The following is a 17,668-nucleotide window of genomic DNA, read 5'->3' as shown; positions in this document are numbered from 1 at the left end:
AAGAGGTATTAGGTCATAAGGGCTCTGCCCTCAGGAAGGAATTAAGATCATTATCTCCAAAGTAGGTTTGTTATAAAAGTGAGTTCAGCCCCCTCTTGCTCTCTCCTGCACTCTCTTGCCCATGTAATGCCTTTTTCCACGGGATGATGCAGTAAGACAGTCCTCACCAGCTGCCAGCAAGCACCATGCTCTCGGACTTTCTAGCCTCCAGAACTATGAGCCTAATAAATTTCTTTTCTTTATACATTACTCAGTCTGTGGTATTCTGTTATAACAGCACATACTGAACTAAAGCAGGGGATGTGGGAAGAAATTCTAACATCTGAGTACCTACTATGCCATTTAATCCTCAAAACAACTATCAGAAGGTAGGTATCATAAATACTGGGACTATCTCTTCAGTATCTACTTCCTCCTCTTCAACCAGCATTTTGTGGGAGACTGACCTCACTACTAACTCCAGATGTACTACCACAATCAGAGCAACTCCACTCCCCTTGCCACAGTAACCAAAATAGGTAGTCTATGCCTAAGCCAATCAGGTCATGATGACCATGAATAAGTCCAATGGAGATATAAACAGCACCGAGTTTAGGACTTTTGCCGAAAATCTTGGAGTACAGAGTCTTGTCTCCTAGGTAGAGTGGTATGAGATAACAGCAAGAAGCACTGCTTCTAGCATTACCTCATGACAAAAGAGAATGAAGCCTGAGGACTCAGCAATTAAGTGTGAGAACTCCAGTTTGAAAACCAAGTGGTCTGATTTCAGAATTAAGAGATGCAAGCACACACACAGACACCCCGCAGTACAGGGGCATGGACCTGAACTCATCAAGTCGATCACACCAGCTACAACTCTATAAAAGGCTGATAAGCCAAACTGAGGACTTTGAACTTTGTTAAGAACAAAGTCTCTAGAACTTAAACATCTGAGTTCAAATCTTAATTTCGTCACTTAGTAGTCATGTGACATGGGGCAAGCTACTTAATTTCTCTGTGCCTGTTTCCTCATCAATGAAACAGGGATAATCAGACCTCTTTATAAAGCTATTGTGAGATTTAAATGAGTTAATAGGTGTAAAGCACATAAAACAGTGTGCAGCGCAGATCAATCTATTTAAGCAATGAGGAGTCAAGATTTCTGAGTGTTTTGATTAGAATTATGACCTAGGAAAATCAATTCAGAAGAACAGTGTGGGGCCAGGTGCAGCAGCTCACACCTATAATCCCAACACTTTGAGAGGCCAAGGTGGGACCACTGCTTGAGGTGAAGAGTTTGAGGCTGCAGTGAGCTAGGATTGCGCCACTGAACTCCAACTCAAGATTGGGTGACACAGTGAGACCCTATCTCCCTGCTGAGAAAAGAAGCAGTATGTTGTGGAGGGGAAAAGTGGGAAAGTAATAGCAAAGTTTTAAGAAAGGCATCAACGGTTTGTATAAGGTGATGACAGTGGAAAATAAAATCGAACTGAAGCTACTGAAGAATCTGAATCAACAGGACTTAACAAATGAGCAAATGTGGCAATCAAAGACTAGGAGGAATAAACAATGATCTCTGATTTTCAACTTGGTAGACTAAGAATGGTGGTCCCAGAAACAGAAACAAAATCCGGAGAGGGTAGATTAGGACTCCTTTAAAATAAAAGAGGTTATCTTATGTTTTACATGGGAAGTTATTTTAAGCAAGTTTAAAATTAATAGGATTTAACATAATTATTACGTTAGTAAGACGTGAGATCCAAGGCTGCGTGCAGTAGCTCACGCCTGTAATCCCAGCACTTTGGGAGCCCAAGAAGGGCGGAGTACCTGAGGTCAGGAGTTCGAGACCAGACTAGCCAACATGGTGAAACTCCCATCTCTACTAAAAATAAAAAAATTAAAATAAATAAATAAATAAATAAATACAAATACAAAAATTTTCGGGTGTGATGGCACGTGCCTGTAATCCCAGCTACTTGGGAGGCTGAGGTGCAAGAATTGCTTGAACCCGGAGGGCAGAGGTTGCAGTAAGCCGGGATTGTGCTACTGCACCTAGATGACACTCTGTCTCAAAAAAAAAAAAAAAAAAAGAAAGTATCCAAGTTTCATAAATGACACTTTAAAGCTGTATTTTTCTCTTTTTTTCAATAAACCTAGTTTAAAAAACAAATCTAATTCCACTACTTAGGGATGAAAAAGCAGATCAAATTAACAACCAAAATTATAGTATTTGCACTTCTTACTGTGAAATTAAACTACCATATGATCCAGCAATCTGTCTACTGAATATATATCCAAAAGAAAGAAAATTAGTATGTCGAAAAAAATATTTGCACACTCATATTTACTGCAGCAGTATTTACACTAGCCAAGATATGCAATCAACCTAAGTGTCCATCAACAGATCAACGGATAAAGAAAATGTCGTATATATACATAATGGAATATTATTCAGCCATTAAAAAGAATAAAATTCTGGCTGGGCGCGGTGGCTCACGCCTGTAATCCCAGCACTTTGGGAGGCCGAGACGGGCGGATCACGAGGTCAGGAGATCGAGACCATCCTGGCTAGCACAGTGAAACCCCGTCTCTACTAAAAAATACAAAAAAATTAGCCGGGCGAGGTGGCGGGCGCCTGTAGTCCCAGCTACTCGGGAGGCTGAGGCAGGAGAATGGCGTGAACCTGGGAGGCGGAGCTTGCAGTGAGCTGAGATCCGGCCACTGTACTCCAGCCTGGGCGACAGAGCGAGACTCTGTCTCAAAAAAAAAAAAAAAAAAAAAAAGAATAAAATTCTGTTATCTGAGGCAATACGGATGAGCCCGGAGGACATGGTGCTAAATGAAATTAGTCAGGCACAGAAAGACAAATACCACATGTCCTCACTCACATGTAGAAACTAAAAAAGTTGATCTCATAGAAGTAGAGTAGAATAGTGGTTACAAGAGGCTCGGAAGTGTATCCAATCAATTAAAAATACATATATTTAAAATAAACTAAGTAAAATAAAAATTCTTTTGGTTATGACAAATTTTTTAAAATCCCATTTAAAAAACAAAACTTCTGGAAAATGATTCTTAAAATTGTTAGTAATATTACGAAGCTAGCTTTTAAGAACTTCAGAAGCTCAAAATGTGACATAAAATCAGAAAGCTGAAAGTGAAAAAATAACTCAGCACTACAGATTATTTCTCCTATAGAAATAATAAATAGAAAGTTAAGTAGTGGGGCCATTTTCTCACATTTACTCCACATCTATCTCACTTTTCCCCCCAAACATTTATCCTCCCTACCAAAAAACCATCAAGGTCACCAATTACCTCCATCTTGACAAATGGACACTTTTCTGTTTCTCATCTCACAAGACCTGTCAGCAACCAGTATACAAACAATTTATCACTCAATCATTTTTTAAACACTTCCTTGTCTTGGCTTCCCTAACACCACAGATCCCTGGCTTTTCCCTATCTATCTTCTTTGTATATCTTCCTATCTCAGATCTGTGTATTTTCACACATCCTCAGGGCAAAGCCCTCAGTCCTTTCCCCTTCTCTATCTATACCCTTTCCCTAGATGATCTCATCCATTCTGTAGTTTTAATACTAACCATACACACAAACTCGTATCTCCAATCCCAATCTCTACTGTGAACTCCAGATTGACTTTATTTAACTGTCATCTCTACGTGTCATATCTCAATTGCAATTAAAACCAGACCAAATATCCAAAACAGAACTTTTGACCCTCTCCCTCTGCCCTTAAAATTGTTACTTCATTCATTCGTTCTACAAATATTTCCTCAGCATACGCTCAGGCACTGTGTTGTCCACTGGCACAACAATGTGAACCTGGGGGAGACAGATTATAATAAAATATTAAAAGAGTTATAATGGATATAAAGTGTGTGTTCCAACAGAAAATGGAGAGAAGGTGGCTATTTTTGATAGCGTGTTTAAGAGCAGCCTCTATACCAGCCTGAGCAATATGGCAAAACCCCATGTCTACAAAAAATACAAAATTAGCCAGGCATGATGGCCCACACCTTGTAGTCCCAGCAGCTACTCGGGAGGTTAAGGTGGGGAGATCACTTAAGCCCAGGAGGTGGAGGTTGCAGTGAGCCAAGATCGCACCTTCCCTCCAGCCTGGGCGACAGAGCAAGAACCTGTCTCAAAGAAAAAAGGCATCTACTTAGTTGCTCCAGTCAAAAACCTAGGCATCTATTCCCCACACACAATCCATTAGGCAAATTTACAGAGTTCTGACTACAAAATAAATCTTGATGCTTAACACTGAAGAGAGGGCTCAAATAAGCAAAGAGAGACGTGGACAATGACAACTGTGACAGATGTCACAGAAGGACATGCAATAAGCTATGAAACAAAGTTACAGTCAGACCTACTCTAGTCTGGAAGAAATCAGAAAAGGCTTCCTGGAGCAAGGAGTAATTAGAATAAGCCCAGATGTTCAATACAGAAAAGCCAAACAAAAAGGTATAAGGGACTATGTCAAGAATAGGGAGCAGTACAGCTTGGCATATCCCAGAATCAAAATAAATCCAAGGTGATAAACTCTTAGAAGGAGGAGTGTAGATTAAGACACAGGCCAGAAGAAAGGAAGAAGTTAACAAAGATTAATGAGGTCATGTCAAAAAGAAACAGAAGTCAACCTAAAAAGGCTTCCATTGGCCAAATATGAGACAATTTGACAGGAGTGGATTAAAACACACTAAAATCCAATAGCTCATGATAATCTTTTAAGATGATAATTACAACAAAAAACCTTCAGTGAACAACTCATTACCAATTACTTTGGAAAATGACAAGGAAATCATCTAACTTTTATGCTCCCTTTTCTGTAGCAAGGAGTAACTAAATAGTTGATAAAAGTTATTCCAGCAAATAAATGCACAAAAAATTAGAGAATCAGGGTATCACCATTTTGCAAAATATACATTTTGCAAAATAACAAAATAATGAATTCAGGCAATCATCAACAAAGAATGCTAAAATCATTAGTTAAAGGGGGTATTATGTAATAGAAGAATAAGGCTGATACCACCTGAAACCACTACAAGTGAGGCAACCAGGTATGTAACTTTGATGAGGAGGAAGTACACAACATCTACAAAATAATTTTATTGAAAAAAAAAAAAGGGAACCTAAATATGATAAAATATCTAAATCTAACTTCAAGCTTTCAGGAAAGACAAGAAATAGAGGAATAAGTTATAGCAAACTTACAGCAAACCTGAGCATCAGAATTGCCTGGAGGGGGCTTTCTAAACCACATATTGCTGGGAAACCATATGACTGCAAAAGCCAAACACAGAATGTGGGAAATTTCACATTTAAGTGGGGGAGGGCTGTTATAGAATAAAACTTACTTAAGCTGCCTAACTGCAAATGCAATAATATATAGACTCTTAAGACTGATTCAAACAAACTTACCATAAAAAGACATATTGAGATAACAGAAAATTGGAATATGGACTAAGAATGGCTTGTATTAAGGAATTTCTGTTAATTCTATTAACAATAATACTATAGTGGCTTTTTAAAAAATGTCATTTGGACAGGAAAAAAAAAGGCTAGCGAATTGGCAAAAGCCACACTATGCAGAATAGGCAAAAGACATTCTTTAATAAGTCTGGGCCCAAACTAAGTGGTTTTTACACAAGACTGATATCATTAACAGTAACAACTACTTCTGGTTCCTGAAAGCCATGTGCTAAGCACCACATTAAGTTCTTTACATGACTTATCTCTGAATCCTTAAAATAAACCTTATGAAGATATTAAATGCTATACATCCTTTTGTCTCATTTTGTCTGCTGTTCATGACCACAATTGGCAGGGTTTTTTTTCTTTTTGAGATGGAGTTTCATTCCTGTTACCCAGGCTGGAGTGCAATGGCGCGATCTCAGCTCACTGCAACCTCCACCTTCCAGGTTCAAGCAATTCTCCTGCCTCAGCCTCCTGAGTAGCTGGGATTACAGGCGCCCCGCCACCACGCCCAGCTGATTTTTGTATTTTTAGTAGAGACAGGGTTTCACCACATTGGCCAGGCTGGTCTCAAACTCCTGACCTCAGGTGATCCACCCGCCTCGGCCTCCCAAAGTGCTGGGATTACAGGCGTGAGCCACCGCGCCCAGTCACAATGGCACTTTTTAAAATGTATGACATATTGAGGGTAGTTTGGAAAAAGGTGGGATCACAGAAAGACCAATTAAAAGGCTGAGTACATTAAGAATCCCTGATATAAAGAATCAGAATAAATGTTCATATATTTGGAATACAGGATGAGCATTTCTAATCCAAAATCATTTTGATCACTGACAAGACACCACAGTGGAAAACTTCACACCTGACTTCATGTGAGGAGTCAAAATGCAGTTGACACTTTGTGCACAAAATCATTAAAAAGTATCGTATAAATTATGTGCTATGTGTACGAGGTATATATTTAGACTTAGGTCCCACCTCTGAAAAAACACATTATGTATACACAAGTATTCAAAAATCTGAAAAATTCCACAATCCAAAACACTTCTAGTCCCAGGCATTTCAGGTAAAGGACACTCAACCTGTGTAACAAAAATCCAGGTATTATTTAACCAAACATTAATTATGTCCTACAAACATTTCACTTCAAAACCAACGTTCCTTGCCAAAGTAGTTTTCAGGAAGTTATTTAAAACAATCTTTTTTTTGAGACAGGATTTCACTCTGTCACCCAGACTAGGGTGCAGTGGCGCAATCATGGCTCATCACTGCAGCCTTAACCTCCCAGGCTAGGCAACCTCCCACCTTAGCATCCTATGTAGCTAGGACTACAGGCACACGCTGCCACACCTGGCTAATTTTTGGTAATTTTTGTAGGGACAGGGGTTTTGCCATGTTGCCCTGGCTGGTCTTGAACTCCTGGGCTCAAGCACTCCTCCCGCCATGGCCTCCCAAAGTGCTGGAATTACAAGTATAAGCCACAACACCCAGCCCAAAACAATAATTTCTATATGTATTATAGTTATTGGGTTTATATTTCTTACTTCTACTGGAAGAAAATGGAGAAAACATAAAGCAGTATCTTCTCCTAGAAAGTGCCTTTTCCCCCAAATTCTTTAAATGGAGAAAACACATTACTGTCTCAATTCTCTAAATGACTGAAAAAATACCCTCCCCATATTTTTCAAATTCATCTCCAGTTCAAGAATCTTAGATAAGCACATAGAACTCTATATGGTAAGAGACCTTAGAGTGAAGACAAGGGAAGTGGGTATTCCCTGGCCATCTCTTCTAATGGGATAACCATAGAAGACAATACAGAAAGGTTCCTAAAGCTTCTTTATCAGAAGTCTCTCCTATTCCAGAGTCCTACTGTGGCTTACAATTACTGGGCTTTGTATACCGGTTACTCTAGGACTGAGCTACGGTTAGTTGCCAATGGCTAACTACACCCAAGCCTGATTTAACAACTTAGGCGTTAGGCTGACTACAACAAAACAAAACACCCAAAAAAGGATTCCAACAAGGAAAGCATAGTATACTAGAATGAAAACTAAATGTTAGTCTACTCAAAAACCTGGGTTACATAAAAAGATGCTGAATATGAACTTTGGAAATGCAAACTAAAACCACAAGATACCACTAGAACGGCTATAATCAAAAGAATAAAAAAACTATTAAGACGGTAAATTTCAGCCAGGCATGGTGGCCCACGCCTGTAATTACAGCACTTTGGGAGGCCAAGGTGGGAGGATATTTAGGAGGCTACTCAGGAGGCTGAGGTGGGAGGATCACTTGAGCCCAGGAGGTCAAGGCTGCAATGAGCCTTAAATGTATCATGGCACTCTAGCCTGAGCAACAAGTGAGACCCTATCTCAAAAAAAAAAAAAAAAAAGTAAATTTTATATGGTTTTTACAATAAAAATTTTTAATTAAAAAATGGTATCAATATTGAAGATATTGTGAAGAAACGGTAATCTTCATGCATTGCTACTGAGAACACAAAATGGTAAAACTATTTTGGAAAAGTTTGACAATTTTTTATGTTAAACACAACACTTAGCATATGACTCTGCAACTCTACTCCTAGGTATCTACCCAAGAGAAATGAAAATATATATCCACATAAAGACTTATACACAAACATTAACAGCAGCATTATTTATAATAGCCCAAATCTGGAAAAAAAAAACAAACCAAATGTCCTCCAACTAGTGAGTGAATAAACAAATCATGGTATAGCCATACAATGGAATACCATTCAGTGATAAAATTGAATTAACTAGCTGGGTGTGGTAGCTCATCCCTGTAAGGCCAGAACTCTGGGAGGCCAAGGTGAGAGGATCCCTTGAGCCCAGGAGATTGACGGTGCTTTAGGCGAGGTCGCGCCACCACACTCCAGCCTGTTGACAGAGACCCTGTCTCAAAAAAAAAAAAAAAAAGGGAACTAATAAAAGCAACAAACAAGCCAGACACAAGATTATGACAGAAAGTATCAGTGACTGCCCTGGGTGAGGAGGGGTTAGGCTGCAACAGAGCATGAGGGAACTTTTTGGGTAATGGAAGTGTTCTAAAACTTCATAGGGGTGGTGGGTATACAACTGTATACAATGTATGCTTAAAATGTATTATACTTTATTGTGTATAAATTATAGCTCAATGAAATAGTTTTTTAAAAACCCTGGGTTGATTAGATCTGTAAGTTATTAGCTATGTGACATTAACCAGAATGGTTTTTTTTCCTTCAGATATGCCTATTCTGTTTCATCAGTTTTCATTGCTCACAATCACACGTTTTATTTTTAAAGTGAGCAATTCTATAATGTACTGCAGTTATTGGGCTTACAGATAATTCTTACTTCCACTGGCAGAAATATATACTTATCTGCACTGCTACTTGCTCTATCTCGTAAGATTGTTGTGAAACATCAAATAAGATAACTGATGAGAAAGTTCTTTGGTAACTGTAAAATAGTATTACGCAACTATATAGTAGACTTTACATTTTTGAAAAACAGACGTGAAAATATTTTTTCATATGAGCGACTTGAGACCCTTGTAAACCTAGGCACCCAAAGTCAATCTTTGCCCAGAAATAGAAAGCAGTTGTCTATTCAAATGCCACCTTTGAAATATCCTATCGAAACCTGTTTCCTACTGTCGCTTGAGTTAGTAGATGGCTCAATGTAGTATCATCTAAGCTGCACTTTCATTTTTCAAAGGAAAAACACTAAAGAAATGTTTAGAGAGAGACAGATGAGCATGACACATTTATTTTTCAGGGGAAAAGAGAGATACGTAGAAAAATGTCTTCAATTCCATATGCATTTACTGAATGTTTCCTGATGAGATCTGCATTAGCAAGAGAGAGTGAATAATTTTAAGAATAGCAAAATTTCTTAAACCAGTGTGGCACAATCATTTCAACTTTGCCTGTTCCAAAATTTGACAGATTCTCTCTTTTTTTGTTGTTTCTACTACTGTTGTACAACTGGGCTCTTTGCTATCCTACCAAGTTTGTGTGGTATTTGACATTTAGCCTAGTTATATTTGCAAGTTTCCACACTGCAATATTTACAAAGGCTGTTTGGACATAATCTCCTCAGGTGCAGTTTAACGACTAAATTTCACCTTGAATTCAGGTTTATATCAAATCTTACAATTCTGAAAAGCTACTCTGCCAGCAACAGGTACTACAACGAAAAATCAACAAAGCCTGTAACACCACAAAATGCTCTGCTAACATTTTCAATTTTTAAGACTCCTTTTCAGTAACAGTTCTAAAGAGGAAGAATCTACGGCCAATTCCAAGGCCAGATTTCATTTAATGTTGTCTTGCTTCAGTAGTAACTCTAAACTCAAGTTTCACATTTTTCCTTCGATAACATTAAGGTCGCTCGGTCCGGTTACCGCACACCTCCAATTTTAGCGTCCAAGAAACCTGAAAGAACGGCACCTTGCCTACTTGCTCCTCCAGCCTTCTCTCAACTCAGAAGCTTGGCCAAACGTGCCGCTCTCTCCACAACGCCAACGGAGCTGGAACGCAGCGCCCGGAGGACAACTGGTCACGGGGAGGAGGGGAGAACTTCGCCGCCCGGAGTACGGCGGCTGAGGTCCAATCCAGCCCGCGCCCAACTCTACTCGGTGCCAGGAAGGCGTGTGGACCCGAAGTCTCAGGCCGCGGTGCTAGATCCGGAGGAGCAGAGTCGCGCGTGGCTGGGGTCAGGTAGTAAACAAACCGACGGGAGAAGGGGGAAGGGGCAACGGCGAAGCGGGTGGGGTAAGAGAAGAGGTAGGACCTCGCTCCAACCCTTCAGCGCGAGCCAGCAGCCGGCTCCACCCCACCGAGGACCAGATGCTGGTCTCGGCGCGGCGCTTCCGCTTGGGTCGGAAAACCGAAGGCCCCAACACCCCTGGAGCCCAGAGTCCACAAGGCCATCGGCTCCGCGACCCCCGCCCCACAGCGCCCTACCTGAACCCGCAATCTGGATCCCGGGCGTCGCGGCCGGGCGCGCCCAGCCCGGTCCTCTTGCTGAAGAGCTTCTGGAACAGCGTAGGGGCCATGCTCCCCACGGCCAGGCAGGGGTCGCTCCGCTGGGCGCTCGGTAGGCCCCTGCTCCTAGAGCCGCCCCGCCACCCCCATGGGCGCCTCAGTCATATGACAGAAATTAGTCACTTCAAACGGCCACGGCGCGCGGGGCGGGGCGCGAGGCAAGGCCGGCGCTCATTGGCTGGAGGTGGGCCGCATCACGTGGCGGCGCGCGGAGCAAGGGGCAAGGCGGGGGCGTGGGGTGGAGCTACCTCCATTAGGCTCACTGGCGTTTCCCGTCACGTGGCAGCTCACGGGGCGGGGCGTGTGCCGAGAGGACAAGACTGGAAGGTGGCTAGGGATGTGTAGGGGGAGCAGGCTCAGTCTCGATCCTCCTCTATGAGGCTGTCGGCTACCATTAGAGGCTGCGCCAGGGTGGCGCGGGGACGATGCCAGGAGCCTTGGAGTGCAGAAGCCTTCGACTCCCCGCACCCACAGAGTTGCGTAGGGAACCATGGGCAACCTATTCTCCCTTGTCAGCCCCTCCTTAGCCTCTGCGGCTTCACACCTCCATTCCGCGCCGGGGAGAGTCTGGCGGCCCCTGGAGCACGGAAGGCGCACAAGCGTACCCGTGGGGCCTCGGCCAAGGCTGGACTTTGAGCCCAGGACCCCAGGCCCGCCCTTAGAAGGCCGCTCCGGCCCGCGAGAGGTCTGGGATCTGGACAGCGCGGGGGCTGGCTCACAGGGACTGGTGGAGGAACCTGCCGGGACCCCTGCCACAGCCATGGCTCCCCGCAAAGACGACCTCGGGCAGGGACTGCGGGCAGAGTTTGTACTAGTGCCTCAAACCCTGACATCAGGAATTAGTCTCGTGGAAGAGCTAGCGATTGGAGGCTCAGGAGTTAGGCTGTTTCCTTGGTAACCAACAAAATCAGGTGAAACCAACGAAGTCAGGAAGCCTAAAGACATGTATGTACAGATATCTAAACTTTTACGCTAATTATTTAGATTTTTAATCTATCTTAATGGTTAGGTGTGAAGAAGGGAGGAACTGTGGAATTTTAACCAAGTTACAGGGAAGAAACGCTTTCTAAAAAAAGAAAAACGTTGCTCACATGTGACCTCACAGTCTTATTTAACCCATGGAACCAAAATATACCAGAGTTTGGAGCAAACTAATCTTATAAATTTTCAGCACCCCCATCCATTCACTCACTCCCCCTCCAGGATAACGAAGCTTGTACAATGGGATGCAATCCTCAGAGAAATTTAGGAAATAACTTGTATATGGTTGGAAGGCTGGATAAAAATACTTTGGGCAGGCGTGGTAGCTCACGTCTGTAATCCCAATACTGCAAGGCAGAGGCAGGCAGATCGCTTGAGCTCAGTAGTTCCAGACCAGCTTGGTCAACAGTAAGACCCTATCTCTACAAAAAAATTTTTTTAATTAGCCAGGTGTGGCCGGGCGCTGTGGCTCACGCCTGTAATCCCAGCACTTTGGGAGGCCATGGCGAGTGGATCACCTGAGGTCAGGAGTTCCCAACCAGCCTGACCAACATGGTGAAACCCCATCTCCAAAAAATTAGCCAGTATGGTGGCGCATGCCTGTAATCCCAACTACTTGGGAGGCTGGGGCAGGAGAATTGCTTGAACCCAGTAGGCGGAGGTTGCAGTGAGCCAAGATCGTGCCATTGCACTCCAACCTGGGCAATAAGAGTGAAACACTGTCTCAAAAAAAATACCAAACAAAAATTAGACAGGTGTGGTCACGGCGCACACCTGTGGTACCAGCTACTCGGGTGGCTGAGGTAGGAGGGTATCTTGAGTGTGGGAAGTCAACGCTGCAGTGAGTGCCACTTGCACTTCAGCCTGGGCAACAGAGGGGGGCCCTATCTCAAAAAAAAAAAATATTTTTTGAGAATTCATTTAATTAGGTATACAAATCAAATTTTATTTTCTTTAAGTGGCTACCAACTCCCACTGATTTGCAGCTAGAGTTTATGCTCTAAATAAGGGTCTGAAGATATTTAGAAAAGAAAATGTAATAGGCAGAATTTATATCTCTTTCAGAATTTGTCAGCAACCAAAATACTGAGTTTCAATGTTCCAAGACTTTTTTAAAGCACTATTTATTTATGACTAAGATACTGACATATTCATTCCACAATAATTTACGTTCTAGGCAGTGGGGATCTAAAGTAAAAAAGAGCTAGATTTCTAGGTGAGGAGACAGTATTTAAAGTTATTTCAGATAGTGACTACTGTTGTGAAGTTGGTAAGAACTAAGCAATGAAATGAGGGTGTCAGCAGAGTCTGAGGAGGTAACATTTGAGGTGCTTAGGTTGAAAATAATTCAGTTTCTCTGTATATTACCCAAGGTCCAGAAGCTACTGGGCAATACAGGATCAAAACAGCAGTACTATTTCACCTAGACATTTCAGATAATCCTCTGGCATCAGATGCTGAAAGATTTCTAACAGAGTAAAATAAGCTGTGTATATTTTTCTCACAAAACATTTGAATGTAGAATGAAATTTTTGTATTAAAAAAAAAAGTCAATGCAGTTTTTAAAAAATAAACAGAAGCGTAGATCCTATCTGTCAATTAATGGTGCAATCATTTGGGGAAGTTTTGTTTTTACACTAAACTAAATGAGTACAAGTGGAAACAGGCTAAAGTCTGTCTATAAAGGACCAAAGACACTAAGGACTAATGGCTGTCCATGACTGACACAGAAAAGAGTAGTTCCAGGTCCCCTCAGAAGGAACTTTGCAAATACAATAACCTTGTGTGCTTTCATTGTGGGAAAAAATTGCTTCATGGGTAATTATAGATATTAATAGTAAGGGAAAAGAATATAACTCCTTGCATAAGAGACACTTTCAGTATTATCTAACCATGTAATGGTTTTATTTCTATAGTCTTATTTAGTCTTATACTTGAAAGGTACAGAAAAAAATTAGATTTATTTCCAATCATTCATCACATTTCTCCTACATTGCAGTGTAATACTAAAGTCACAGAATCAGAGAGTGCTGAAATGATACAAGTTTGTAATAAAAGAGGACACAACTATACATAATTATTCAGATTAAATTTTAAATATTTCAATTTTAGTATCAGTGAATATTATCTTTTATTTTTCCTTTTACTTAGTACTACGTCCTATCACAGAGAAGCTGAGGTGTCTTACAGGCAGCCTTTGTAAGTTTAACAAGTCAGCAAAGAGGAAATGTGAGAAAGAAAATAATTATCTACTCATTCATGCTATGTTATATCAATGTGGAACTACTGGGTTACAAAGATTAGACATAAAGCCTACACTCTCATTCAAGGGTAGAAGATTCAGTCTCCTCAAAACTCCAACAGTCTATGGATTTCTGTCCACCTGCTTCAAATATTCCCCTCCTGATAGCATAAAAGACAGGCATTCTTTACGATAGGCATTTGCTGGTTACTACATATAGGAAAAGGTGGCAATAAAACTAAAATCTTCCTCAACCACCATGTTAATAAGAATAATCTCAATTATGCTGAATTATCATGAAACAAATTATAATTTCATTGATAACATCTCAGAACAAGACATTCAAAATCAAGATGATGAAGTAGACCTGCCTGAAAAACATTTAGATAGATGGGCTCAAGTTACCCCGCTTTTAAAAACTCTTAAACCAGCTGACCATTTATTGCTATATAATAAGGAAATGGCAGCATTCTGAAGCACCAGAAAACATAAATGGTGATTTATTCAACAAACATTTCTTGAGTCCCTCCAACATCTCAGACTCTACTCTAGGCACCGGGAATATGGTATTGAACAAGATAGTCTTTATTCTTAGAAATTTTGTTTTTTGTGGGAAGAGACAAAATAAACAAGATGTTTGCAAGTTGTGCTAGGAGCCATGAAAGAAAGCATGGATAGCAAGCAACTGATGGAGACCAAATTTAGATAGGGTGGTCAGGGAAGGCCTATCCAAAGATGTGTGATTTTAGCAAAGATGTGAAGAATGAAAAGGAACCAGCCATAGGAAGAAGGTGGTGAAGAATATTCTGGCAAACAGAAGAAAAAGTACAAAGGCTCTAAGAGAGAAATGGTTTTGGCCTGTTTGAAGAGGAGAAAGGAGGTCAGAAGAACTAAAATATACTCTGAGAATGGGAGATGGTTTGAAATGGTTAGAAAGGTATGAGGGGCCAGATTACGTAGGACCTTGTAAATTATGGAAAGGAGGTTAGACTGAGTGTGATGGGAGCTATCAGAGGAGTTTGAAACAGGAGAGGGACATGACACAATTTATGATTCTACTGTGGCTGTTCTGTGGATAAGGAATTTTAAAAGAGGAAGAATGGAACCAGAGAAATGAAATGCGTGACTACCTGTATTTTAGGAGAGAATTGATGGTGGCGAGCAAGTTATTTTGGAGATACACACTTCTGTTAGGAATGAAGAAAAGAAAAATATGACTCCTAGGTTTCTGCTGTGAGCAACTAAGTGGAAGTTATTTCCTGATTAAAAGACCAGGGAACACATGGATTTTAAGAGGAAAACCAAACATGTTAAGTTTGGATGTATTAAGTTTGAATTGCCTATTAGACATCCACGTGGAGATATTGAGTAGAATATATGGGAAGAAGCTAGGATTAGTGAGAGAAATTTGGGAGGTGTCAGCTTCTAGACAGAATTTATATTTATGTATATATGCATGTATGTATGTTTGAGAAAGAGTCTCACTCTGTCTCCCAGGCTGGAGTACAGTGGCATGATCTCAGCTCACTGCAAGCTCTGCCTCCCAGAACTCCCAGGTTCATGCCATTCTCCTGCCTCAGCCTCACAAGTAGCTGGGACTACAGGCACCTGCCACCACACATGGCTAATTTTGTTTTGTTTTGTTTGTATTTTTAGTAAAGACGGGGTTTCACTGTGTTAGCCAGGATGGTCTCCATCTCCTGACCTTGTGATCTGCCCGCCTCAGCCTCCCAAAGTGCTGGGATTACAGGCGTGAGCCACCATGCCCTGTTGCAGGAAGTCCAGGACGCTGAACGGAGGGACCGGCTGAAACCATAGCAGAAGAACATAATTCTGAAGATTTCATGGACATTTATTAGTTCCCCAAATTAATACTTTTATAATTTCTTACACCTGTTTTTACTGCAATCTCTGAACATAAATTGTGAAGATTTCATGGACACTTATCACTTCCCCAATCAATACCCTTGTGATTTCCTATGCCTATCTTTAATCTCTTAATCCCGTCATCTTTGTAAACTGAGGTGGATGTATGTTGCCTCAGGACCCTGTGATGATTGCGTTAACTGCACAAATTGTTTGTAGAGCATGTGTGTTTGAACAATATGAAATCTGGGCACGTTGATAAAAGAACAGGATAACAGCAATGGAAGATAACAAGGAAGATAACTTTAAACTCTGACTGCTGGTGAGCCGGGCAGAACAGAGCCATATTTCTCTTCTTTCAAAAGCAAATAGGAGACATATCGCTGAATTCTTTTTCTCAGCAAGGAACATCCCTGAGAGAGAGAATGCATCCCTGAGGGTAGGCCTCTAAAATGGCTGCTTTGGGGACGGCTGTCTTTTACGGTCAAAGACAAAGGGATGAAATAACCCGGTCTCCCGTAGTGCTCCCAGGCTTATTAGGATGAGGAAATTCCCACCTAATAAATTTTGGTCACACCAGTTGTCTGCTCTCAAACCCTGTCTCCTGATAAGATGTTATTAATGACAATGCATGCCTGAAACTTCATTAATAATTTTAATTTCACCCCGTCCTGTGATCTCGCCCTGCCTCCATTTGCTTTGTGATATTTTATTACCTTGTGAAGCATGTGATCTCTGTGACCCACACCCTATTCATACACTCCCTCCTCTTTTGAAAATCACTAATAACTTGCTGGTTTTACGGCTCAGGAAGCATCATGGAACCTGCTGACATGTGATGTCTCCCCTGGACACCCAGCTTTAAAATTTCTCTCTTTTGTACTCTTTCCCTTTATTTCTCAGACCAGCCGACACTTAGGGAAATAGAAAAGAACCCATGTTGAATATCGGGGGTGGGGTTCACCCAATAGCGCCCAGCTGACAGAATTTACAATAATGGAATGGATGACTTTACATGAAGGGAGTGTGTATATAAAGAAGAAGGTTCAGAACTAAGACCCAAAGAGGATAACACTTACAGGTCTGGAAGAGAAAGATCCAACATAGAAGAATGAGAAGGAGCAGCAGTAAGACAAGAGAAGAAAACATCTCTAAAAAGAGAAATGAGTCAACTGTGTTGAATGGTGCTGATAATTCAAGTGTTCATTAGATTTGTCAATATGGATATCCTGACAAGAACAGTTTCAATGGAGTAATGTGAGTGAAAGCCTGAAGCAGGTTCCAAAAGATAAGGGGGCAAAAAGGAAGTGGTAAAGCAAATGCAGACAACAACTCTTTTTTGCTGAGATGGGGAGCAGAGAGGAGATGGAAAGGGACAACTGGTTTTCTTTTAAGATAGAAGATATTAGAGAATTGTGTATGCAACAGAAACAACCTAATAGGGATGGTGAAAATAAGCACCTACTATGTTCCAAGTGCTAGGAATACAATAGGAACAAGATGGATACAGGCCCTGCCCTTAAGAAACTAAATAATGAAAAAGCTATTACAGATTGTGATAAGTTATTTCAGAGAATCAAACTTTTCCTTCAAATATAAATTGGCTTGAAATCCTCATCTTGAATTATATTTCAAGTGCACAAAACTATGACAAAAATTATTACAACAAATATTTTTCAAACATTTAATATGCTTAATATGTGTCTGTGCTAGAATCCAGCAATACAATAAAGAATAAGACATAGTTTCTATGTTCAAGGACTTTACAGTCTAGGGAGAAAAAACAATTGACAGGCTTGGTGTGGTGGCTCACGCCTGTAATCCCAACACTTTGGGTGGTCAAAGCAGGTGTATCACTTGAGGTCAGGAGTTCAAGATGTGCCTGGCCAATATGGCAAAACCCTTGTCTGTACTAAAAATAGAAAAATTAGCCTGGCATGATGGTGCATACCTAGTAGTAGTAGTAGTAGTAGTAGTAGAAGTAGTAGTAGAAGTAGTAGTACGAGCTACTACTCAGGAGGTTGAGGCAAGAGAATCGCTTGAACCCA

The 17,668-nt window shown here is 41.1% G+C and overlaps 1 protein-coding gene across 2 annotated transcripts in view; it reads right to left on the bottom strand.

Annotated features, from left to right (window-relative positions):
- LOC105467191 (folliculin interacting protein 1) overlaps positions 1-10,639 on the bottom strand; it is a 158,939-nt gene extending 148,300 nt beyond the window's left edge. For both annotated transcript variants that reach the window (XM_011716665.3, XM_011716668.3), the window contains exon 1: positions 10,451-10,639. In XM_011716665.3, coding sequence (XP_011714967.1) covers positions 10,451-10,542 — 92 coding nt within the window. In that variant the 5' untranslated portion in view covers positions 10,543-10,639. The remainder of the gene's footprint in view (positions 1-10,450) is intronic.
- Between the last annotated feature and the right edge of the window lie 7,029 nt (positions 10,640-17,668).

Source organism: Macaca nemestrina, chromosome 6 (assembly GCF_043159975.1).
Source record: "Macaca nemestrina isolate mMacNem1 chromosome 6, mMacNem.hap1, whole genome shotgun sequence".
NCBI lineage: Eukaryota > Metazoa > Chordata > Mammalia > Primates > Cercopithecidae > Macaca > Macaca nemestrina.
The sequence above is the reverse complement of the archived record's forward strand: the minus strand, read 5'-3'. Positions and strand labels throughout refer to the sequence as shown.